A 26456-nucleotide genomic window follows, 5' to 3' on the forward strand; every position below is an offset into this window, starting at 1 on the left:
ATTTAGCATTGGATGCAGTTCACGAAGCCCTCTTTGCACCTTCTCCCTCCCCTGTTTCTTTGAGACTCCAGCCTCCTCTTGGTTCTCTCCCCTCTCAGTCCTTTCTCCTGGTACTGCAAGCTCCTTCTTTATGGTATTGGTAATGACTTTCTCTACCACACTGTCTGTAACCTTATCAATGCCCATGGTTTCAATTATTAATTAAATAGTGAAGACTTCCAAGCCTGCAACACTAGCTTAAACCTTTCTCCTGGGCTCTAGACCCAACAGTCTTAGGATACCTTCCCTTGGCTATCCCTCAGATGCCTCAAATCAGCAGGGCTGAAACCACAGCTCCCCTCTCCTCCCAGACTCCCTGTTACATAACCTCCAAGTCACTCAAGTCAGGAACCTGGAAGACAGCCTGACCTCTTCCCTCAGCCTAACCAAAGGAGCACAAGCTTCAGGCCAGACAGCTCTGAGCTCACCAATTGGTGAGCATCACCTCACCAATTACAAGCTCTGTGACGTTGGGCAAGTAGCTTCTCCCCTCTAAATCTCATTTCTCCTATCTGTAAAATGAGGGTAATAACAGTATCTGCTTCATTGGGCTATTGGGATTGGATGAAATGATGCATATAAAGTGATTAACACATCGTAAGCTTAGAGTAAGTGCTCAATACATGTTAGCCATGGTGAATTATAACAATAAACCTCTAGCTGGCTCTTGAATTTGTGTTCAGTTACCCCAGCCAGGAACTGTAAGTCATCTTAGAATCTTCCAGTTCTCTTCCTCAACTCTCTATGGAACAAGTCATCAAGTATGGTCAACTCTACCTCCTGAGGCTTGAAGTTCATGCCCTTTCCATCCCTCCTCTGGACTGTCATCCCAGAGGCCCATCTGGTATGGCTGACTGCAGTCTCATCTCCTCTGACCCACCTGCCACTCCAGTGCTTCTCAAACGTTCGTGTGCATCTGAACCCCCAAGCAGTGGATCATTTTCAGTCAAGGCCCAGAAGGGCCTGGGGGAGTCTGCTTGCTAAGAAGCTCCCAGGATGCCAAGGCTGCTGGTCCACAACTGCACTGTGAATAGCAAAGCCTTACTCTTTCCCTAGTTCTCTAAAAACCAGATCTAATCATCTCAATCCCCTGTCTGAGAATCTTTGATGAATTTCACAACTTTACCTAAAATGCCCTTTTAGTCTTACTTCCTCCTGTTCTATCTCACACAACATATGCCTTGGCCACACACGAGCATCTGAAAATGCCACACACTGCCATTGCTTTGTAACCTTTGCTCATGCTGTTTCCTCTTGTAGAGTGCCTTTCCTTATCTTCCCTGCCTTTTAGAATCCTATCCCTTTTCCCAGGACTCAGACTAAGTGTCACCTTCTCCAGAAAGCCTTCCTTGGTCTCCATGGAAAAATGCTCCATGCATTCTGTTATGTCCCTTTGGTTCTTTTTTCACCCAGCTATAATAGCATGCGTCCCTTCTCATTACAGTTAGCCACACACACCTCTGTTCCCCTGGATTTTAAGCTCCATGTCTTATCTTTGTGTTCCAAGAATCTGACACCAAGTAGACACTCAAATATGGATACAAGAGGAGAGAAGGGGAGGAGGGTGGAAGAGGAACATGTGGCCTGCTTGAACTCCTATGCTCCTGAGTAACACACCATCACCCCCTGGTGGCAGCATGCCAAAATTGCTGGTTCAATGTTTTTTGAAATGTCCTAAGTTTTTCTGAAATGTTTTTTGAAATGTCCATACTTCTTTTGAAGAATGGCTGAACATCACTGTCTTGGAAACCAAGACTCCAAAAGACCCTGCCAGTCATCATTAATGTTTCCTCAGTTCCTTTTCACTCCTTTCAGTACAGTCTTTACATACACAAGGTCAGTCATGCATATTTATTTCAAGCCACTGATGAAGTGAAGGCAGCCTACCTTCAGGTTTCTCTCCTACCGTTGTGAGTTCAGACTCCTGGCTTGGCTCACTGGTTCCATACACGTTGATTGCACGTACACGGAACTTATATTCGTGGTCAGGCAGCAGGTCCTGGACGTTGAAAGAGGTGCTGCGGCATGTGGCTAGTTCCTTCCACGTCTTGTTGGCTGAGTCCCAGATCTCGATGCTGTAGGACTGTACAGCACTGCCCCCATCATACGAGGAGCCGTACCAGGACAGGGTCAGTGAGGAGCTCCGAATGTCAGAGGCACAAGGTGTGCCAGCTGGGGGGTCTGGCTTATCTGGGGATAGAGAAGCACAATATCACCCACACTTTCCAGAACTGCTGGCAAAGGAAGTTTTTGAATTACCTGTGTCATGGGGGGAAGGCAGCCTAGAGAACCCACTCCAAAGTCCCTGGTCCTGAGTCTCTTTCCCTCATCCGCACATCACAGCTAGAGCTATGTACAAACCCACCTGTACGGAAAGCCCCATGTATAACTATTTCCTCCAAAAAAGGCTCCCCCGCCTTTTTTTGCTAGTTTTCCAGTCTACATGCAAGTCACGATTTCCTGTACTTTGCCCAAGTCATAAACATATTTGTCAGAGTAAACAGATCTAGGAAGCTGCCCAGAAGGCGTGGACTATTTTCCATCGAAAACATGTTTTGAGAGAGAGAGTTCAGCATGAGTGTGTGTGTCTGTCCTTCAGGCCCTTGGCCAATGACCTGTGACATAACTAGGGATCTGCCTCCACTTTCTCTGGGTCTTGAAAAATGCCTGCCCCACCAAGGGGCGGTATAGCGCAGTGTTTGTGCTCTGAAGTCAGACAGATTCAAGTTGGAACACAGATCTGTCCCCACACAGTAGCTGTTAATTGCCCTGTGCCTCAGTTTCCTCATCTGTAAAATGTGAATAACAATAGCACTTGCATCACAGGTGGTTGTGAGAAATTCTTAGAAGAGTGGCTGGCTTGACTAGTCATTACTATCAAGATTAGTGTAGGAGTTTATTTCTAACTTTATATACTTAAAAATTACTCCTACCCTACCTCTTTTATTCTCAGAGGGCTGTCGAGATATAAATAATTTCAAAAGCAAGCCACAATAGCAAATCATAGCCATCCCTGACTAATGGACAGAAAATGAGCTGAGGACACAAATAAGAAGTGGCCCTTTTGGCTGGCTGCCTTCTCATTCAGATGACCTGGCCTCAGAACTAGCAGTACTGCCAACTTCAAGTCAAATCATGGTAGCCAATACTTTAATGAGGCTCTTGAGTTTTGCTGATTTTATTAGTTGCTTATCTTAGCAAAACTCTCCTATTTTTCAGATTTAGTTTTTGCAGATGGTTGGTTAGTTACAGATATCTGTGTTCATTAACCCTTCATCTCCCCCAATGCTGTTTGAGTTCATGAAGCCTCACAAACTAGCAATTGAAACCATGCTTTTAAGCTATATCGACCCCAGCAAATTTGAAAGTGGTTTGTTTGCCTGACTTTCTCATTCAGAGAATGGTGCTAATATGTTCCTACCTCTTAGGGTTTTTGCAAGCATCAAGTAAGCAAACATAGATAGATAAAGTACTTGACCGCTACTCTCCACCCCCAGCAAGGCAGGAAGGCCAAAGGCAATTCCTGCAAATGACCCTGTGTATATGGAGAAGAAAAATCTGCATGTATATACATGTGTATATGAGTATATATACTCATACTTATATTCATTCTTGTCCCCTCTCCCAGCCCTGCTGATCCACATTCCAGCCCAGAATGCACTGCCCAGAAACTGTCTATCCCCAATAACCAAAGCCCTGGGAATGATTCTGGGATTGTGACAGAGCCACTTCCCAGTGCTGGCAGTCATGCCAGAGGCATCCTGTGATGGAACCACTTTCACTGGCTGTTTAATATGTTCTCTTAGAAAAACTGTTTGTTCTGAGAGATATATTGGCCTTTTTTGAAACATTTCTGGTTTTGGCTAAGATGTTTATTACTCTAAACTCTCTTAAAGACAAGTGGTTCAAGCCCTCTCAAGACCCAGCTAAGGAAGTAAAAAAGCCTAAAGAGGGATGGAAGACAGACCCACTACTCCTCCCAGAGAAGGCTGCCTGGAAACCATGTGATTGGCCACGGTTGGAGTCGTGTGGGCTTATAAATGAACGCACTCTGCCAACTGATCTTCCTTCCGCTTTGGCCGAGAAAAGAAAACTGAGAAATGGGTGTTGCAGAAGAGGTGCCATTTGTACCCTACCCTGTTACAGATATCTCTTGGCTGAAAACGAGAACCTGTACATGACATATGTGATATGTAAGACTTGTCACACAAAAGAAGACACAACATTTGGGGACAGGGACTTTAATTCCAAGTAAAACTCCAACACTTTTAAGGAATTTGCTACCAAATGAAGGAGTTCAGAAAAGACCAAAGTCAGAAGTCCTAGGAGATTGGAGGCCTCCCACCCCTCCACCTGCCTTTAGAGCTGTGGGCTGCACCTAATGCTTTCTGTTCTTTCTAAGCTACGAGCCCCATGCAGTGGCTGAACTAGTAAAGGGATGAAAACCCTCAGAAAAGAATAGACGTCCTTAGAACAGGGAGCTCCTGTGAGCCTGTCCTCCACGGCGACACATTCAGACTGGGAGGGAGACCCTGGGCATCTCTGGGCAAAGGAGACTCCACATTTCCTCTGAATTCTCCCAGGGCTCCCTGGAGGCTTGACTAACAGAATAGGAAACTCAGCTGAGTCTAAGACAAGAGTCTCCAATGGCACCAGCTCCAGGATTTTCTCCTCAGCAAAAGTTCGAATTCCCAGGAAAACGGAGGATCCCATCCTACAGCTTCCCACTAGAGTAACTGCCCTCAAGGTCTCTTGGTGCTCACTTATTTGAAGATGACCAGTGGCTATGCCTAGCCCCACCTGGATGTCCCTTCCCTGGGACTTCAGCAGCTGCTGGAAGGGCCCTCAAAAGTCATCTACCTGGATAATCCTGGCCCTTGGGAAATGTGTCCTCAGCAGCTAAGGCATTTTGCTTATCAAGAAAACCCAGTAGTCAGTGGCAGAGCCAAAAGGAGATTCCAAAAAGTCTCTGGACCCTCGCTCCAGGGCTCAGGACTTTCCAGGCTATCAGGCAGAATGAGCTCAAGAAGGCATCTTGCTTAAGCCTGAGCTGAGCATTAAGATGAGAAATCATGCAAGCTCCAAACTCAGTTAGTATTTGGGGATTATTGGGTATTTGGGGCTCTCTCTACTTTGTTTTTCTCCTTTAAAGATATGAAAAGAGACCTGCTTTTCTTGTGCTGGGTGAGTGACCTTAAGGAATCCATCTGGGTGTGCTGCTCTCTGTCCCCTCCCTCATTCCCCGCAGGCCAAGACCAGGGGCGCATGCGCAGGAAGAGGCTCTGCGCATGGCAAATTCCTGGGCTGTCTTTTAAAATATAACAATAATAAGTCTCCAAAATAGCTAAATATCATTCATTTAAGCTAACAGAGGGAAAGGCTAGTTTTTATTATCGTTTGAAAAATAGGAGTCAGAGATGATCTGAAAAGAAAGTGGCCCTTTAAAGAATATACAATAAGAGAAGTTTCCTGCTAACAAGGAGGAGTTGTATTAAACTCGCCTTATTTAGCTGGTCTGTAAATGCATGAAAACTGTCTGGAGCAGGCCAAGTGATTCCTGTTTTCACCTCATGTACATTTTACATCTGCTTAATAAACCCTGATCAGAGAATACAGAGGTGTCCCTGGAGATGCACAGGTAAATCTGAGCTTCATCCAGGTTTACTTTGAACTAATTCTAAGTGCACGGGCTCTGAATGAATGTGGCTTTGCTGTATCCATCAATGTGAGTCCTATTTTATTGAGCAATTCTATTCTTAGCTCTTTGAGGGGGAGGCAGACAGAAAGCCTCGGTTCTCCTCCATTCCATTCCCCTCCCAGGACGGCATTTAACACGCTGCTCCTGCCAGCTGGCAGACAGCCACGCCAATGGCCCTGTCAGCACTGGCCGCAGAGAATAAGAAACTAAACCATAAAAGGCCAGAACTGCAGCCCGCGCAGTGGTGATCGGAGGAGGGGAGTGCGTGGCACCGCGCAGGAGCGGGGCATCGTGGGGGCTGGGGGGAGGGACGGCTGAGTACAGAAAAGCAGTTCAAAGAAGCTGACCCCAGAGTTGCTTAAGGAGGAGCAGATGAGAGAGAACATCAAAGAAGTTTAAACTGATGCTTGCTGATAGGACGGGAGTACAGGGCCACATCAGTGCTTCAGAACAGATCTAAATGTACCAGTAAAGTGGATCACTAGCACCAAGCCTCCACAGGTTCCTGACTCCTTGGGAGGAAATTATTCAGATAAACACCTGGAGTCACCAAAAAGAGACAGAGTGAGAAAAGGGTTGTTATTCTCCTTTAGAAATGAAAAACCCATTCCCTGACCCCTTTGTACACCAGTCTTCCCCGATCTGAAACTTCCAACTGAAAGAAACAAAAGAACGGGGGTCAGAGGAAGGAGGACAAATGGAAAAGAGGGGACACGGGACAGGGTGACAGACACTGAGAAATGGCTGAAACAGAACACAGGGCGAAGAAACAAGGCCAGGGAGAGGAACAGAGCAAGAGAGAAGGTAAAGAGAAATGTGGACAATTGGGGGTGGGGAGTGGATGCTGGAGCTCAGTCCTCTGTGAATTCCCTCTCCCGGGTCCCCTGTGTCCAGGGACAATCTTCCAGGGGGCTTTGCAGTACTTCCTGTCTGGGGAGTCGGGCCAGGCTGTGGAACCTGTGGTCTGTTCTGGTAGCTGGCATGGGCGCAGCTCACTGGCCACCTAATTTGTCTTCCCAGCTCTGTATTACTTTGACCTTTATCCTCATGTCTTCCCTATTCACCTGGTTGGACAAGGACTTCTTCTTCCCCAACTGCTTAGGGGCTGGAAGGAAGTGCTACAGGGCTTCCTAAGGCTCAGCATGAGAAAAATGGAGGCACAGACATCAACGACTCCCTGGCATGTGGACAGCTCCCCAAAAGGCTTGCATGTCCCCCTCAAGATGAATTTTGCAGCCAGAGTGTTCCTTTACCTTTTGGGACATTCTGTACCTACTTCACACTCCCATGAGTGGCACTGGAGGACAAGTGTTTGAAAGTTTAGAACTAGTTCCCACATATCCCCTGATGCATTATGTTACTTTGTTCAGATTAGGCTTCAGTTTCTCCTCGTAAGGCTGGAAACATCAGTCCTGTCCATCCTAGTCCTAAGGTGAGGGTACGAGATGAAGATAGGGGAGAAAAACTGCTTGAGAACTAAGTCAGGGAATCACGGAATGTCAGAGAACAAAGTCAAGGAATCAAAGACCAGCAGAGAACAGAGGTGAGGAATCATAGAATATCAGGGAATAGAGTCAAGGAATCAGAATGTCAGAGAACAGAGTTGGGGAATCATAGAATGTCAGAGCTACAAGAGACCTTAAGAGTCAATGTCTCCAACTTCTAACTTCATGTCTAGATACCTCCATAAAAGAGATTCCAGGGGACGACTTCTAACCACCATAGCCACACAAGCCCTGCTACCAACAGATCCTTTTGTTCTGTGTGCCCACGTGTGTGGGCACCAGGAACACACAGGAAAGGCTAGTTTGCAGGAAGTTAAGGTTGGGATCAGCACGCACAGCTGAGAGTTTTGTGCACTGCATAAAAGGGGCCTAGTGGGGGCATCTGGGCCAACCTGTCCTCCCCAAGGCCAGGTCATGAGCTCTGAGGTGAGGCTGGGGGTGCTGTACCCTTTTCACTCTGCCCAGCGGGGCCTCTTTTTCTAATTTTCACAAATGTATCCTATAAGCTTGAAAGCCAAGGACAAATGGAAAACCTGCTCGGGTCTCATGCACATATCAATAAATGCCAGGTCAAAGGCTTTCACATGCACAACATATGAAGGCCCACAAATGCATGAGGCATAGAGTCTACTCTCTCTGTCTGCCCCTCTGCCTGCTCATTCTTCTGCTGTCCCAAGCACCTGCCACACTGGGAACAACTGGAGCAGAACATGACAACAGCGGGAGACTGGTTAGAAAACTCTCTTGATGCTCCAGGAGAAAGCTGACCAGGGCACGAAGACAGTGGTAAGGGAGGAGAGGAAAAGTGAACTTGAGAATCAGTCTGGAGACAGACCCCACTCAATCCTGGGATGAAGGAGGTGATAAGGAAAAGCGAGTGGAGTCAGGATTGGGAGGTCATGGTGACCTCAGAAGAACAGTCCCTGCAGACTAATGGGGCGTGCGGGTGAGGCCATAGGAAGCTGGAGGGTGCTGGGGGGTGAAGAAGCAGAAGTGCAGTAGAGACTCACCCCTGTCAGAGAGAGAAGGTAGGGTGGCTAGAGTGAGAGAGAACATTGCAGGAGTTATTAATGCCTGTGCATCTGGCTAAGATGGCGACACCTATGGGCTGCTGGGAGGAGCCAAGAGAGAGGAAGAGGTTGAAGAGAGAAGTAGGGATGGTGGAGCCCCCAAGGACCTGGGGTCCAGAGCACAGGAGAAGGGAGCAGCCTTCGGCAGGACCAAGGTGGGCCATCCCCAGAGCCTGGAGAGTGGAGTCAGGATGGGGACAGATACAGACACCTGTGGTGTAGGGGCCAAGAAGTTGACCAAGTTTATGCCTCATGTCTCGTATTTCTCAAATAAGCTAGATGTCAAGGCCTGAGGGCGGGGAACTCCAGGAACAGCTATCACAGAGAGGTGTTGATAGAGACAGGGAAAAGGCTTTCTGCCCAGCCTTGGCCCCACTGCTGAGCCTGGAGGTCAGCAGGGTCTAGCAGGGAGTCTGTGGGTTGCCGTGATCTTTCTGTGGTGCCTTATAAATCAGGCACAGGAGTGGTGAGAGATAATGGGTGATGAAGTCCTGAGGCCCACGTATCTTGCCTGGGGGCTCCCTGCCTTCCCCTTGCCCCAAGCTCCATGCCACCCAGCCTCCAGACTCACCCACGACAGTGAGGTTGACCTGGGCCTGCCTGCTGCCCAGCTTGTTCTCCACCAGCAGTGTGTAGCAGCCGCAGTGCTCCTGGCGCGCGGCCAGGATGGTGAGCTTGCTGCCGTTCTCGCTGTTCTCCACCTTCATGTGCTCGCTTTCCTGGATCTAGGGGCGGAGGATAGAGCAGGTGCTGGAGCCTTGGGCCCTCGGGCCAGGAAAGGAAGGGGGCTCCTCCCCATTCCCTACTTCCTGAAGGATGCAGCTGGACAAGCTGTAGGGGGCTCAGTCTGGTCTGGACTCTGTGCTTCCCCCTGAGGCCCCTTCTCTCCTGCATCCAGATCCAGCTTCCCTGAGGGTGCCAGGTCTGGGGTGGGCAGGGAGGGTGTGGAGTAGGGGCAGGATGGATGAACTAGCTGAGCACTCACTGCTCCCAGAAATATCCTGGTCTCCCTCTGCCTCTCTGGAATGGGATGATAGGAGAACACATCTCAGCAAAGTCATTCACAAAGTCCACTCCAGTGGGTTCTAACCTCTTGTGTGCTGTCCAATGCTGTAGCCTCTAGTCACATGTGGCTATTTAAATTTTAATTAGTTAAGTGGAAACAACCCAGATGTCCATCAACTGATGAACAAATAAGCAAAATATGGTCTAACCTGACAATGGTTTATCATTAATTCATTGAAAGGAATGAAATACTGATTCATGCTACAATAAGAATGAGCCCTGAAAAGAGTATGCTAAGTAAAAAAAAGAGAAAGCTACACAGAGAGAGAATGACATAGTGTATGATTCCATTGATATGAAATGTCCAGAATATACAAATCCATAAATACTGAGAATAGGTTAGTGGTTGTCAGGGCCTGGGGGAAGGGGAGGAATGTCTGCTAATGGGTCTGGGGTTTCTTACTGGGATGATGAAAGTATTCTTAGAATTAGATAATGGTGATGCTTGCACAACCTTGTGAATCTACTGAAAACCACTGAACTGTACACTTCAAGAGGGTGAATTTTATGGTATATGAATTAAATCTTAACAAAGCTGCTATAACACTTTTTAACTAATTAAAATTAAATATTCGGTTCCTCAGTTGCACTAGCCACATTTCAAGTGCTCAATAGCCACATATATATGGCTGGTGGCTGCCATATTGGATAGCACAGAGACAACACTTTCAACATGGCAGAAAGTTCTGAAGGACAGAGCTAGGACGTGGCTAAACGTCTCTGAAAAGTGATGAGATTCCATCTTATTTCAGACAACAGTAGTCCAGATGTCGCTCAGGGCAAACATGCTCTGGGATGCTAAAGGTGAACTTCTCATTTCCATCTTTTGAGACCAACCCTACTTTCCTCTCTGTTAGTACTAAGTGCTCATCTCTGGGCCTAGCAGAATTTGAGTGATTTTAAAACAGAGCAACAGAGGGCTCAGAATAAATCTTCACAACTTCCCACTTCCCTGCCAACCCACCATTCCAGGGTCTCTGCTGATCATGCCTACAGGCACACACTACTACCGTGGATTGGTGGAGCTGCTGGGCTCCCCAAGTCCTTTCAAAGCTGGTTGTCTGGAAATTCAAACATTTTTCCATAGGAAACATTATGATAAATTGTAGCTAGATTTCTGGGTCAGTCAGACACAATTCTATTTATCATACAAGTCTTTATCCAAATACTCACATTTGCTTTTGTCCCTTCAGCATGTGGCAAGTTTAAGTGGTTATAACAGACAGGAATCAGTGGGCTGGCACAGAATCATAGCAAGCTCATGGAGTCTAAGGGTCATCTTGGGTCACAGGCTCGACTTTCCTGACTCTGAATAGAATTCTAGACTGTGCTATCAAACCAGATGAGGTCCATGGATGGTTTCTACTTTTCCTCTCACACTTTTCTCTATTACGCAAATTGTCTACAAAGGCAGGGATTATTGGTAGATTCAGAAGCAAAGGTTAGCAAGAACTCAGGTTTGGCAGGTGAGCGATGGGTAGGGGAGTGGCCTCTCCCATTTCTAAAGCTATGAAGAGTGAGGCCGTCTCCAGCACGGCATTTCTCATTCCTTTTGGCCCAAAGGCTGTGCGGGTTATTCCCAGCACCCCCAGTGCCCACCCCATACCATCACTGACCTGCTTTCGGAACTTCATCCAGGTACAGGTGATGGGCTGAGTGCCTGTCACTTTACCAAACAGCTCCACTGACTCTCCTGCGCGTACCTTCTGGTCCTCAGGGAACTGGATGATCTGAGGGGGCATTGCTGAGGGAGGACAGGGAGAAAGTGAGGAAGGCAGAAGGGTCTCAGGCATCCTGATCACATTTGATGCCATTGTCCACAGTGGTCTGTTGGCTTCTCTCTTGGCTTCCGGAAACTTCAAGGTAAGACTGAGGGGCAGTGATCCTGCTGCAGGACATCCAAGTTCATGGACCTGCTAGGTTTGTTCACCTCTTCATTCTGATTCCCTCAGAAGTGACCCACACGACTTACATAGCATGATTCTCCATTCATGGGTTGTAGTGGAATTTGTGTCTTACCCTAATTTTTTGAATTGAGGTCCTAATTCACTTATGAATTAAGCAGCACCTTGCCTTCTAAACTCCAGGTACCCCTGGCTGGCAGGCTCGATTCAGGTCCTCAAGTGTCATCCAGTGGAAAACAGACAAGGGCTCCATATAACAAGGACACACAGAGCCGGGCACAAAAATAGCCCTGAGAGGGTCACGTACACAAGGGTAGAGCAGAGGATGGACGGCAGGGCAGAATTCGCAGAAGGGGCAGGCAGGAGAGCTGCTAGTCCTGTATGATGCCGTCAACATGGGAGGCAGACGGAAAGACAAAGCTGTGGAAGGGGACCAGGAGCCAGGCTGTGCAGAGGCTCTCCACGAGCAAACTCAACCTGAAAAATGCAGAGCTGGAACTGAGGGTGGGGATGGGGTTGCAGTGGGGTGTCTCCTGGGATCACATACCCAGGTGTCAGTCTAGCAAGGTAAAGGCAGAACCCCCATGGCAGATGACTTCTTTGACCCCAGATAGTGCCGTGGTCAATTACCTGCCTTCGGAGGTGTCTTGGGGGCAGGTTTCTTTTTCACAGTCGCATCACCTGAAACAAAGAAGTCCACAAGTTATTTCCTGTAGTTCTGTTTTTTCACAAAGCTCCTGATCCTAGGAAGATGCAGTCCTGTCCACTGGTCCCTCATCCAGGGAGGACTCTTACTTGAACATGTCTTTTCAGGCTGAGCACGGTGGCTCACACCTGTAATCTCAGCACTTTGGGAGGCCGAGGCAGGTGGATCACTAGAAGTCAGGAGTTTGAGACCAGCCTGGCCAGTGTGGTGAAACCCCATCTCTACTAAAAACACAAAAAAATTAGCTGGGCATGGTGGTGTGCACACCTGTAATCCCAGCTACCCAGGAAGCTGAGGCAGGAGAATCGCTTGAACCTGGGAGGTGGAGGCTGCAGTGAGCAGAGATTGCACCACTGCACTCCAGCCTGGGTGACAGAGTGAGACTCTGTCTCAAAAAAAAGAAAAAAGAAAGTAAATGAATATGTCTTTTGAGAGATCACCTTGCCCTTTCACACAGACAACCTCACAGACAAAAAAGAATATCAGTTCTTAGGGACCTATGAAAGGGTCCCTGAAGCCTCCAATGAGATTAAAAACTCTCCAAAATGCTTGTGCTCCCATAGCCCTTTTCGAAGATGATAATGCCACACTCATTAACCACTCTCTCACCCTAACTTTCAGGAAACTCAGAAAGGAAATTATGTCATGTCAGATAAACCAACTAAAATTAGCCTTTGGTGTGGATCCAAGGGTCGTAAGCTTCCTTTGGGTCACAGACTGTTGACTGGTGGCTTTCATTTTTTTAAAGTTTGTTGGATGGATGAATGGATGAATGAATAAATTGGCCTCCTCCCTTCTTACTCCTACTTCCTCCAAATAACTCAAATGAGAAAAATGACTCAAACAGAAAAGATATGCAGCACAAACCTATTCACTTGGCTAAATCACAATATAGTGCATGTGCAAAAACATCTTGAGCTGTCTTCATGGCTTGTTTCATATTTCTTCCGGGTCTTTGCTCAAAAGCCATCTAACCTATCTATCCAAATGAAATGAAAACCTACAGGCACACAAATACCTGTATGCGAATATTTGCAGTGGCCTTATTCATAATTGCCAAAAACTAGAAGGTATCCAAATGGATGAACCGTGGCACATTGATGCCACCAATAATAAGGAGGAAACTACTGATACACAGAACATGGATGAAACTCAATGATTTCTCTTTTTCTTCTGCTCAGAGAAGCCAAATTCAAAAGGTTACATACTGTATGATTCCATTTATATGACATTCTAGAAAAGGCAGAACTATAGGAATGGAGAACAGATTAATGAATGGCTGCCAGAGGTAGGGTGGGGGAGGGGTGGGCTGCAAAGGGGCACAGGGAAATGTTCTGTGGTGACAGAACCAGATCTTGACCATGCTGGGAGTCACATGATGACATTAATTTATCAAGACTCAAGGAACTGTGCACTAAAGAGGGTGAAGTTCACTGCAGGGAAATTATACCTTAACATAAAAAATGAGGAAAAGCCACTTCATCAGTGAGATCTTCCCTAACCATCCCATACAAATGGCAGCCCTGCCCCCAGCACCCCTCATCCTTCTCATCTCGCTTTATGGTCCCCCCACCCCATAGCACTTATGACCATGTGAAAAACTATGTCTTCACTTATTTATTTACTGTCTGCCCTTCTCCTCCTCCTAAACTGTGAGCTTTTTGAGGCCAGGGACTTTTTTGGTTCACTACTGTATATCAATGGGCCTGGCACACAATAATGATTTGTTGAATGAATGTGTGGGCTAATATTAACAATTATTCATCCAGATAGCTTCACCTCTGCAGATGAAGGGGAAGCGGTGTCATTGGCTTGGATATGGGTTGCCCTGTGACCACAGGCAAATTAGTAACTTGTGGAACTTGTGCATTTCCACAACGGGACGCGTGCTGCTGCCCACTGAATGCCCCAGGAGGACTGCGTGAGGCAGCGATCCCTGGCAGGGGCACACTGAGATCACTGAGCTGATGGCTGCCGGCTGTGTGATTAAGCCCAGGGTGAGGGCTTCCACCAAGTTCACTCTGGCTCATTGTCATCGTTGATCCATCCGTCCATCTCCAAAAAGTTACTCAGGGCCTACTGTGCGCCAGGCAAATGCCAGTCAGTACACATGACTAACCTGGGTACTGAGGAGGAAACCAAACAATGTAAGAAATCAGACCTCAAGGTCTTAAATGTCAAGACCTGTGGTCCACAGGAAAGAAGAAAGGCTTTTTTTTTTCTTTTGCCATAAAGGACATTTATAGGATAACTGGCAACATCTGAATAAGGTCAATAAATTAGAGGATAGTCTTGGATTAGTGTTAATTTCGTGTTTTGATCATCAAACTGTGGCTTTATAAGAGGTTGTTCTTGTTTTTCGGAAATACACACTGAAGTATTTAGGTGTAGAGGGTATCCTGTGTGCAACTTACTTTCACACTGTTCATAGTATATACATATATATGTGTGTATATATACATGTATATATGTGTGGAGAAGTAGAAGGAAGAGAGAAATGGAAAAAGAGAAGGAGAGAAAGAATATATGAAAAAGCAAGGCCAGGTGCGTCGGCTCACGCCTGTAATCCCAGCACTTTGGGAGGCTGAGGCGGGTGGATCACCTGAAGTCAGAAGTTTGAGACCAGCCTGACCAACATGGCAAAAACCCATCTCTACTAAAAATACAAAAATTAGCCAGGTGTGGTGGTGTGCGCCTGTAATCCCAGCTACTCAGGAGGCTGAGGCAGAAGAATTGCATGAACCCGGGAGGTAGAGGCTGCAATGAACTGAGATTGTGCCACCGCACTCCAGCCTGGGTGACACAGCGAGACTCCATCTCAAAAAAAAAAAAAAAAAAAAGCAAACATGGTAAAAATGTTAACCTTTGAGGAATCTAGATGAAGGGTATATACAATAATTTTTCATGCTATTTTTACAATTTTTTCTGTGAGTCTAATTATTTCAAGATAAAAGTTAAATAGAAAGTTATAAAAAAAGATGTGTTATTCAGTCAACGTGATGTGGCTGTTTGAATGGAAAAAGAACACTGTTGGTGGAGGAGATGGTTAGTTAGAAGGCTAAAAGATAGGATGTAAGATGGACCTGAAGGCTAGGGAAGGTCTGAACTGGAGAAAGGGGAGAACTCACAGTTCAGGAATAGACAGTGGCTCAGAGGTGCAAATCAGGGTGATGTCTGGTGGAGGCTGGCAGAGCACAGGGCTGATATTGGACAGCAGTGGTATGAGGATAGTGGGCACTCTGAATTAAAGAAAATTAAGGTGAGGCATAGTGGCTCAGCCTGTAATCCCAGCGCTTTGGGAGGCAGAGGTGGCAAGATCACTTGAGGCCAGGAGTTCGAGACTAACCTGGGCAACACGGCAAGACCCTGTCTCCGTAAAAAATAATAAAAACAGCCAGGTATGGTGGTGCCTGCCTGTAGTCTCAGTTACTTGGGAGGGATTGCTTGAGCCCAAGAGTTCGAGGTTACAGTAGCTATGATTTTGCCACTGCACTCCAGCCTGGGTGACAGAGAGAGACCTTATCTCAGAAAAAAAAGAAAGAAAATTGAAAATTTGGTTCCTTGGTTGCACTAGTCACATTTCAAGCTCTCAATAGCCCTATGTGGTTAGTAGCTATCACACTGTGTTGACATAGGACATTTCTTTCATCACAGAGAGTTCTGTTAGACAGTGCTGGCCTCAAATGCTAAGCTCAAGCGCTAAGGCTTTTGTCCGGATTGAACAGCGAGTCCTCACTCAAACAGTAGTCAGGCTGGGCTAGAGGTCCCTGATAGGTCTTTCCAGCTCTTGGGGGACAGATCCAATTAGGAGGCTATTGCCATACCTTGGAAGGTGCTGATCAAGATCCATGCAGAAAAGAAGATGCAAATGAGAGGCAGAGGAAAGTTAAACTAATTTAACGGGCTAAACAAGAAGGAGGTACACAGATTACTTTGAGATTTCTTGCATAGATACACATGGAAAGTCATATTGAAGAAATATAGAATTAGGAGTACAAGATTAATATTTCAGCTTCAATCTGTTTGTAGGTTAGAATCCCAGGATCAGAATTCCAGAGGGAGGTTGGTAGAGACTGGAAGTGAAAGATTCCAGAATTAAAGAAGCCATTAGAATGGAAACCTTGAAGATGGTCAGTTCTCTGGGGAAAGAGAATGCAATGAAAGAGGAGCAGAGGCCAGGGTTTGATCCCAGGTGTGTCCACAGTAAAGAAGCCAAGACACGGGAGAGGGCTGTGGAAGGACCCTGAGAGCAGGAGGAGCGTCGCCACAAGCAAGGGTAGAGGAGGACAGATGCTGGGAAGAGCACCAGGTGTGCCCAGCATGGAGTGAGAGATGGTGATGCTGGACAGGCCAGGTTTCATGGGACAGCATGGTCCAAAGTCACCCCAGAGGAGATTCTTGAGCAAACAGTGGGGAGTGAAATAGTCAAGGATGCTGGAGGTGAAAGGACAAACAGAAGCAAGGAAACAAGAGGGAATATGAAGCTTAGGTTTCTTCTGAGGTGAGAGAAGAGAGAAGATGACAAGGTGGAAGGCAACGGTTAGGGCACAGTGGAGAGGGAGAGCTCAAAGACACTAGAGTGAAGAGCGTGGGGAGCCAAATCCTTTGGTGGGGGAGACCAGATGGGATATGGGATGCCTGTGACTGGCTGAGCCACAGAGGCCCTGCCCCTCTTTGTCCAGGACTGTTGGGAAGAGAGAAGCCCTGCAGGAAAGAAGGGAGGGCTTCTACCAGAGCCCAGATCTGATCTCTGGAGAGAGGAGGCCATCTGTTCAGAGGAGCTACGTGTAGGGCTGTTGTCATGGGCTGAATTGTGTCTCCCCAAATTCACATGTTGAAGCCCTAACCCGTGGTACCTCAGAATGTGACCATATTTAGAAATAGGGCCTTAAAAGAGGTAATTAAATTAAAACGAGGCCATTAGGGTGGGCCATAGTCCAATTTGGTGTCCTTATAAGAAGAGATTAGGAAGAAGGAGCGGGGGGAGAGAGAGAGAGAGAGAGAGAGAGAAAGGAGCAAGAGAGAAAGAGGGAGGAAGAGAGAAGGAGGGAGGAGAGCGAGAGAGACCAGACAAACGCACACACAGAGAAAAGACCATGTGAGGACACAGGGGAAAGACTGCCATTTTCAAGCAGAAACCTCAATCTTGGACTTCTAGCCTCCAGAGCTGTGAGAATCAATTTCTGTGGTTAAGCCACCCAGTCTGCCGTACTTTGTTAAGTCAGCCCTAGAAGACTAATATAGCTGTGGATGGGCATCATCAGTGGGGTGGGCACCAGTAGGGTGGGCACCAGAGGGTGTGAGAAGGAGGTTGACAATCCCTGGGGTGATGAGCTAGGAGCGCAGCATGAAATCAGGGGACTCCAAAGTCCTGCCCCATACTTGGTGGCTCTGGGTAAACCCATTTGACTGGAAGAGAAGCCCTAACTAATCTTTCAGTGTCATAGTTAAATAGGATTGAAGGCCAAATTTTTATGTTTGTTCTGTAAATTTGGAGCTACCATTGTTTGAATTGGTTAGCATTTGAAACTGGCTTGGTTCCTATCAGTAAAAACAATTTTGAGTGTTAACAATGTTTTATATCCTATTCTATACATATTTTATATGATCATCTGCTGAAATCCACTAATTGTGTGCTGGGCTTATAGGGGAAAGCACTGGGTTCTAAAACCCGGTTTCTCAGGGGGAGCATTTCACTTGGCTCTTATCCCAATCGAACACAGCAGGGAGCATCATAATGTTTCCATTTTATGAAAAAGGAGATGGCATCTCATAAAAGTCTGGTGACTTGCTGGGTTCATAAAACCTGATGTTCTGGAGCTGGAAATGGGACCTGAGCCTCCTGCCACCCAGGGTATGGAATAAATAAAATTTGTTGTAAAGAGTTAAGCTACATTGTAAAGAAAGTATAGCATATAGTGCATGTTCTTTTTTTCTTTTTCTTTCTCCTTTTTTTTTTTTTTTGACACAAGGCCTTGCTGTGTCACCCAGGATGAGTACAGTGGCATGATCACAGCTCACTGTAGCCTCAACCTGCTGGGCTAAAGTGATCCTCCCATCTCAGCACCCACTCAGCTAATTTTTTGTAGAGACTCTCTATGTTGCACAGGCTGGTCTCAAACTCCTGAGCTCAACTGAGCTCCCACTTCGGCCTCCCAAAGTGCTGGGATTACAGTTGTGAGCCACCATGCTCAGCCTCAGTGCATGTTCTAACATCAGCCCCTTCCCCTACTACCCCCCTCTCTGAAACAAACAGATCCCCAGAGGACTTCTCTGTCCTTTGGGACAAGTTTGGCCCTTTCAGCTATGTGGTACCCTGTTGGTCAGTTCAGCCTTACACTAACCTGAGAGCTCTCATGTGGCACCTGTACTTCTTCTCCCCAGTCCAGGTCCTCAGAAGAGGGGACATTCTGCTGGTCCAGATGCCCAAACTCGCAGTACTCCTTGGCTCACTAAGTAGTTTCCTCTCCTCTGGAGTCACTCTTATTATCTTATTATTCCTGTCAGCCCTTTGTCTCTCATCCTCTTCTGTGACACCCTAAACTTTGTGTACCAGCCAGTCAGAGAGGAACATCCTAGAAGGAAAATAAAACCCAACCACCTTTGCAAACTCCATGATGGCTGCTGGCCATGGGACAGGCAGGGAGGGCAAAGCATGCCCTACTCAGGCTGCTCCTCTGAGGAGGGGCTCAGCTACCTCCTTTAGGCAGTCAGCCCAGGCAGCACATCCTTCCTGGTAGAGCACTGCCCCGGGGTACTGTGCTCATTGCTGCCCTTTGAGCTCCTCTTTCCGTCCCCTATTCTCTTGCCTCCATTTCCCCTGAAGCCAGACCTCTCTCCTGAGCCCATACCAATACATCCAACTGCCTGACCAGCATCTCCCAGGGAGATGCCAAACACGTACTGCCAGCCCAACATGTGCAAAACCAAATCCAAGACCTTTTCCCCAAACCTGCTCCCTGTCCCCATTTCTCCCAAGGCCCCCTCCCTGCCCATATCCACTGACTAATGCCTGTTGTCTACACCAACTAATTACCTCCTCAGTCTGCCAATTTCTACCTTCCCACCATCAGCATTGTAGTCCCAACTGCATCACCTCCTAGGCTTCTGGTCCCCTGTCCCCCATCACATTTGTCACTCTGTGGCCAAAGTGATCTTTCTCAAATGCAAATATAATGTCACTTCACTGCCTGAACCTGTTCAGTTGCTGCTCACTGCCACTCAGGATCAAATTCAACTCATCTTACAAGGCCTTTGAGCTCTGTCCCTGGCTTTCATCCCCAACTTTCTTGCTTGCTTTCCCAAGAGGGAACAACTTTCATCACAACCTCAATACTCAATATCAGTGGTTCTCAAAATTTAGCCTACATTATGATTGCCTGGAAAATTTAATAAAAACATAGATTCTTGGCTTCCAGGTGCTGGTGCTGCTACTGCTGCTGGTCTCTGCACCTTCCTTTGGGAAGTGCTGCTCTGTAATCTACATGGAAAGTCTTTCAGTTTCTGCAACACCAGGCTCTTGCCTTCACTCCTTTGCACATGCTGGGCCCTCTTCTCTTGGATGGCTCTTGCATATTCTTTGGGCAGGTCCCAGCTCATGCACCACTAATGCCCCACTGGGTTCATGGCCCTCTGAGGTAGCTCCATCACAGCATCCATCAGGCACTGCTATTTCAGAAACCTGTCCCCAGCATGGACACACCGTGGCAAGCTTCTGGGGACAGGGATAGGATCTACCTTCTGTATCTGCAGTGCCTAGCATAGTACCTGGCACATGCCTGATAAATGGCCATTAAAGGAATGAGTGAAAGCCTCAAGGATTTCTGTTAACCTGGGAATTCCCAAGGAACATTCTCCCCCAGCCCTGGGCACTGATGCTGAGAAATATAGCCCTGGGAGTTGGATTTTTATATAACTTTCTGTGAAAAGGATAAGTCTCTGCTGTCCCCTCTGGGATCAAAACTGCCAGGCGCTGAGCCTTCCACTCTAGATAGGAGATTGATATTAGAGGAAGTGAAATAGCCCAATAAAAACATGAATCAAAGCATTGGATCTAGAAGCCTCCTGGGAAACCTGGAGCAGGGGTGGGGAGGCCAGCCTCCTAATTGTCCAGGTAATCTGTTCCAGCTGACCCAAGCCCTAACCTAGTCCTGGGGAAAAAAAAGGAGGTCAGTAACCCACAGAAGTTTCCAGATGCTCAGTCTGAAGGCACCTGAATGCCTTGCTCTCAAACCTGGAACATCGGCAGGGCAGAGAGACCAGAGTGAACATTTGCAAGATAGGTGCAGAGCCTCAAGGTGGGTCTCACAGTCAAAAGGTCTGAGATAATTGAAAGCAAAGGAGAATTAGGGAACCAGCCTTACCAGCCTTGGGTACAGGGAGGTCCCTGGATGTCTGCCTCTCTGGGGACATTTCCCTTTTTAGGTAGGTAGTTAAAAATAGACATCAAATCCTTCACAATTCCCAAAATCAGCAGGAACTTTCTGCCAAAGGCTCCTGAAAAGGACTCTGGCTGGGTTGAGCATGGAGTGAGCACCCACGCCATGAGGCTGTATCAGAGGAGGGAGGAGGTGGGGGTACCTGAGGATGGAAGGCTGAGTCCTACCACACTGGCCCTGGGTGACCTGACCCACTCCCCCACTGCACAAGCTGGCCTCATCCAGTACATCCTTACAGATATGTGGAGGAATATTGGTCATTTTCTCAGAATTAACATCTCTGGGCAAATTTCTTGCTCACCTTCCTCAAAGCAAGGGCTGTCACACAAGAAGATTCCAAAGAAACACTGCTCCTCTGATTACATCCATTCCCAAACCCCCAGGACACAGAGCGTCAGGATGGGTGTGAAAGAGGTGTGCTGGGCCAGGGGTGCCAGCATTGCTTGGTGGGTACCCTCCACGTCCCCCCTCTGGCCAGTTCACTGGCTTATGGGAGACACTGGGAGAGTTGGGAGGAGTAGTGGTTGGAAGTCATAGGGTCACACACCTGTGGGTGGGAGTGTGCCAGGTAGGCACTATTCCTCCTCCCAGACCCACACTTTGGGAGTAACTGGGATTTGGTGCTAGCTTTCAGAAACATTCATGGAAATAGCCCAGCCTCTGTCCCAGGGCCCCACGTCTTTCACTGTCAGGCAAGTCTTGATGCCAAATCCCAACCTCTCTTCCAGCCTTTTGAATCCCATCAGGATTGAACATTCCCCATGACCTGCAGAGGAATGTTTAAAAAAAAAGATTTGATCCTGGGGAAATCTTGCATGGAAAATGGACAGTTTTTAATGTCCAGAGATGCTTTCAAATTGACACAACTTTCCATTTTAGAGGCAGACACATATGGGAGGTCTAGGCAAAGATATCTGACAGTCTCATAATCTGGGATGTTCCAAAGTGACTGATATCAGAGGTGAAGCTCAGGCCAAGGCCAGGCATAGGCTGCAAAGGGATGTTCCATTGGCATCATCCCCAGTGACAGAACCACAGTGGAGGCAGGGACCCTTGGAGCATGGGAACTTATGAACTGGTTTGAAAAATCAAATATTTATTATAAACCTACTGAGGGACCAGCTACCGAAGTTTTGGAGATGCACAGGACCCAGTTTCTGTCTTCAAGGTGTAAAAGCCCCACATGGATGCCCATTTATGTCTCTTCTGAAAGACCATCAGCTTATACAGACTGCTAGGAGGAATTCCTAGAGTCTGGTATCAAACTGGCATCACCTCATGTGCATTTCCTAAGGCCACTTCTTAAGCCCCATCAATGCCTCCTTTACACAGCCAGCATGCTTGTCTCCCCTCACACAAAATTCCCAAGAACTCCCCTGGCCATTTGGGCCCCCTCCAGCTGGGACACCCCTAAACCTGTATGCTTAAGGCCTCTTTCCCTCAAGACACTTTTGCTGCTGTGTGACCTAAACTATACTTGCTGTAGCTTTGGACTCCTTCACACTTCAGATGATATGAAGGAGAGTTATTAATCTCAACTGAACTGTGTCACTCAAAAGCTTTCCATCCAATGGGCTGATGCTGATGTCAGAGTTGGGAAAGGCCTGGGGTCAGCTGGAGAAACTCCCCATCTGACTAGCAAGGAAGCCCAAGTCCAGAGGAATGAAGGGCTTTGACCAAGGCCACATATTTAACTACTGGGAGAACCAAGACCTTCGTCTCCTGCTTTCTAGCTCATTGGCTTTCTTGCTGTGTCTTGTGCCTGAGTGTTGCCCCAGAACTGATCATAGTAAGTTGGCACCTGGAGTCCAACAGGAGTATTTCTGTCTCCCCATGTCCTACTCAGCTTAGGTGGAAGAGTGTGGGGTGTTTCTCCCCTGGGCCTGTGAACTTCTTTCCTGTTCCATCTCCAAAGGGAGGAGAGGACCCACTCTGGGCTGGAGGAATAGATGAAGTGTTTTAGGAGTGTTATTATTAAATATTCATCAACAGGAGAAAAAGATAGCCATAAAGAACATTATTAGAACAATTGACAATAAATGTAGCTATGAATCAATTAGACAACGGTATTGGTTCAATGTCAAATTTACTCTTTGATTTTGATTTCAATAATTGCATTGTAGTTATGTTCTTAGGACAACAGGATAGTTAGAAGTCAAGGGCATGATGTCTCCAATTTGGCCTAAAATGGTAGGTACCTATCTCTATCTAAATGAATAAATAAATGAATATATATATATATATATATACATATATATATAATGATAAAACAGTGAAACAAAATGTAAACAATTGGTAACTCTAAATAAAGAGCATGCAAGAGTCCCTTGTAGTATTGTTGCAATGTTTCTGTAAATTTGAAATTATATCAAAATAGATATAAAAAATTCCCATCAAGAGGCACACAGCAAACAAACATTGAGAGGTCTCAAGGTCCAGGGAGGCAAGTTGGCTGCAGCTCTCCTTCTCCCAGCTTTAGTGGCGGCCAGACCTCTGCCAGCCCTGTCAGCTAGTCCCCACCTCCTGCCACCCCGATGAGCCAGGGGACGTACTGCCCAGCCACGTGTGGACAGCACAGAGTACATCCTGAGACTGCGGCCAGGCCAGGGTGTAGTGGCCAGAATGCAGGTCAGGGTTGGCACCACGGTCCCACATCTTACTAGCCGTGAGACCCTGGACAGAGCAGTTTAGTTCTCTGAGGCTCTGTTTTGCTCAACCCTAAAATGGGAACAGCTATTTATAGTGCAGTTGAGTGAGACTCGGCTGAAGTGACATAGATGGAGCTCCTAAGGTGCTCCCAGTGCACAGGCACTCGGTAGACTCTGATTTTGTTCAGCCTGCAGCTGTCCTGAGACAGGTGCCCTCACAATCTTCACTCTAGCATCTGTGTGGCTCCTCCCTGTCTGCCTTCTCCCCAACTGATGTTCTCATTTTCTCTCCAGCCAAACCACATAAACCACATTCCTCTCCTTCTCCTTAACCTGACCCCGTTTTCCTCATCCCGAAATCTTCCCAAGCTGCTCCCACCTCCCTCCTGCACTTGTGAGTCAGTGTCTGGCAGGTTAACTTGTACTTCTGTCCACTTTCTCTCACCCCATCCTTGCTTGGGTTGGGGTGGCTTTTCCCTCATGCTCCTCAGTGCTCAGCAGGGAGGGAAGTGTGCAGAAGAGGGACCTGGTCACTATCTGTTTGATGAGAAAATCACTCAGCCTCACCTCAGGAAAGATGAATTTCCCTCTTAGACTGGGTACTTCTCAGCCCTTGACACAGATGAACACACACACACACACACACACACACACACACACACACACAGCCAGATCACTCATAGAATCAGAGGTGTCTGGGACTGGGGATGGCAAAGCTAAGAAAAAAAGGCAAGTTGCAGAGGTGTACAGACTGTGCAATTCCATCTCTGTCAGGCAAAAATCCAATTGATGTACTTGTGCATGTATATAAAAATGCATGGAAAAAAGTCACTGAGTATTTTTGGGGTGTGAGTAGAATTGGTAGATGAAAGAGGACTTTCATGATGTACATAGTATATTTCCATATTGTTTAAAATGGTTAAATAAGAATGTGTGCATATGTAATGTATATAATCAATAAACTAACAATCATCCTCCAAAGGGAGAAAAGAAAGGGTGCAAACCTAAAAGACATCTCCGGCTGGGCGCGGTGGCTCACGCCTGTAATCCCAGCACTTTGGGAGGCTGAGGTGGGCGGGTCACGAGGTCAAGAGATAGAGACCATCCTGGCCCACATGGCGAAACCCCGTCTCTACTAAAAATACAAAAATTAGCTGGGCGTGGTGGTGCACACCTGTAGTCCCAGCTGCTCGGCAGGCTGAGGCAGGAGAATCGCTTGAAACCAGGAGGTGGAGGTTGCAGTGAGCCGAGATCACGCCACTGCACTCCAGCCTGGTGACAGAGCGAGACTCCATCTCAAAATAAAAACAAAAACAAAAAAAACAAGACGTCTCCTTCACTTCCCATCTCTGGGCAGCTGCCTTCTCAGGAGCTTCTCAGGAGGCTCCAGAAACAAATCCCAGGGCATCTCTCAGGCCCCCAGGGTACAGGCTTCTGAAGGCCAAGAGTGTAGGGGTGCAAGCAGGTGGAGGGCAGCTAGAGCCAGCCTGGCACCGCTCTCAGTGTTGGGGTAGCAGGTTTGGAGTGACGGGGATTGGGGGGTGGGCCAGCAAAGGGGTACAAAGTGGCCATGACTTTGGAGTGTGTGGAGACAAACACTCCCATTCTTTCAGGGGCAAGATGTCTGAAATTCCAATATGGGGGCTCTGCACACAGATTGAAATCCAAGTGGCATCTACTGGAGTTAATCCAGTCATGAATGTGTGTTTTCTGCAGAGATGAAGCACTTGCTACCAGTCTGCTTCTCCCCCACTAACTCGGACTGAGCTTCATTCCCTGCTTCCAGCCTCTCCACCACAGGGTACCTTGTTCTGCTCTCTGGGCAACACGATACTCTGAGGATGTTGATGCGAGGGTCCCTGAGGCGGTTCCACACTTAACAGAGGCAGCAGGGGAGACCCCCTTCTGCTTCTCAAGACCCACGGTGTGGGCACCAGGTTTCTCCCTGGAACAGCTGGTTTCCAGCTTGACTGCACATGGGGTGACGTGGAGCTTGAACAAAATACTGAGGCCTGGCACCCACCCCTGAGATTCTGATGTAATTGGTCTGGGGGCAGGGGAAGCCTGCACGGCAGGGGCTTAAAAGCTCCCCAGGTGAATATAACATGCAGCCAGGGGTGCGAGCCGCTGCTCCAGACTTGGACAGTGACAACTTGCATGGGGTTTCCACAGCCTTCTGTTCTCAGGGCAGAGAGCCCAGCTCCTGCTCTGCTCATCGTCTCAAGCTTGTTTTCCTCCTCCACAGCTCGGCTCTGACCCCATCTCACCTCCTCAGGGGCTCACTGGAGTGGGTGTGCTGGAGCTGAGGGCTGGAGGCTGCCCACCAGATCAATACCTGCACTGTAGCTTCTGCACCCAGGAGTGGGGGACAGCCATGCCATAGCCCCAATTCACAGCCCCTGGAGCCCTTCCTACATTCTCTATCTCTTCTGCTCACGGTTTTCCATACCAAGTATAGCACGGGTCCAAAGAATATTTTTGGAAGATAAAATTATTAACCCATTCTCACTAGATTTTTCTTGGTATTATGTATGCATTTCCGACAACTTATTAAATGTCCATGCTTGATATTCTCAGGCTATCTACCTCGGTTAAGTACCAATGAGAAATTAATTCCAATTTCTCTGCCCCAACATACTGAAGGCTGAGTTCCCCCAACAGCCTGGCTGCGGTATGTTCGAGGAACCCAAGTTCATCATTAGGAAGGTAAGAATAAAACAAAGTCACAAAACACTGCGTTGTAATGGAAAAAGACTGTAGTCTGAGTTAAGCAGGCTCAATTACTTTCTTCTATCAGTATGGGCAATTAGGAGCTTATCTTGTTTTTTGTTTGTTTGTTTTAAAACACAGCATGTGCTGGGGATGTTCAAGCAACTCTGCACTCTCTGTTGAAATTGTAGGTTTCAAAGGATAGTTCTGCTGTCAAAGTTAGATTAAAAATTATAAGGGAAGCCAGGGTGACATTGTGACTTTTGAAGCACTTCCGCCTTTATAGCCCCCTCCTCCACCAAAAAAAAGTACATAGATTTAATTATATATCAAGTATTATATTTGAATTATGTAAATTACACTTTATAACTGCATGGGTATAAAGATGAATATATTCATATTATGAATTAAAACATTGTCTTTGACTTAAAAGTTCACTTTTTTCTTCTAATTTTATAAGATATTACAGCATTTGGCAGGCCTGTAAAAGCACTGTGGACCCTACGCGTGGTGCCTAATGGATGTGTGGGCTATGGGGAAGCTGAGATCCAAAAAGAGGGAGGTAGCTGCCTATGGTCATGGAGAGGCTCCTTTCTCTCTTGGCTTTTTCTACCACACTGCGATTTGATTCTAAGAAACTGGGAAGGGCCTTCCATGAGCAAGGCGCAGCATGT

At 47.2% G+C, this 26456-nt stretch overlaps 1 protein-coding gene across 8 annotated transcripts in view; it reads right to left on the reverse strand.

Annotated features, from left to right (window-relative positions):
- MYLK (myosin light chain kinase) overlaps positions 1-26456 on the reverse strand; it is a 285888-nt gene that overhangs the window by 43319 nt on the left and 216113 nt on the right. For all 8 annotated transcript variants that reach the window (XM_030802237.1, XM_030802244.1, XM_030802243.1 and 5 more), the window contains 4 exons: positions 11912-11962; positions 10994-11121; positions 8884-9037; positions 1927-2229 (listed from right to left, as the gene is read on the reverse strand). In XM_030802237.1, coding sequence (XP_030658097.1) covers positions 1927-2229; positions 8884-9037; positions 10994-11121; positions 11912-11962 — 636 coding nt within the window. The remainder of the gene's footprint in view (positions 1-1926; positions 2230-8883; positions 9038-10993; positions 11122-11911; positions 11963-26456) is intronic.

This window comes from Nomascus leucogenys, chromosome 21 (assembly GCF_006542625.1).
Source record: "Nomascus leucogenys isolate Asia chromosome 21, Asia_NLE_v1, whole genome shotgun sequence".
In the NCBI taxonomy this organism is placed as follows: Eukaryota; Metazoa; Chordata; class Mammalia; order Primates; family Hylobatidae; genus Nomascus; species Nomascus leucogenys.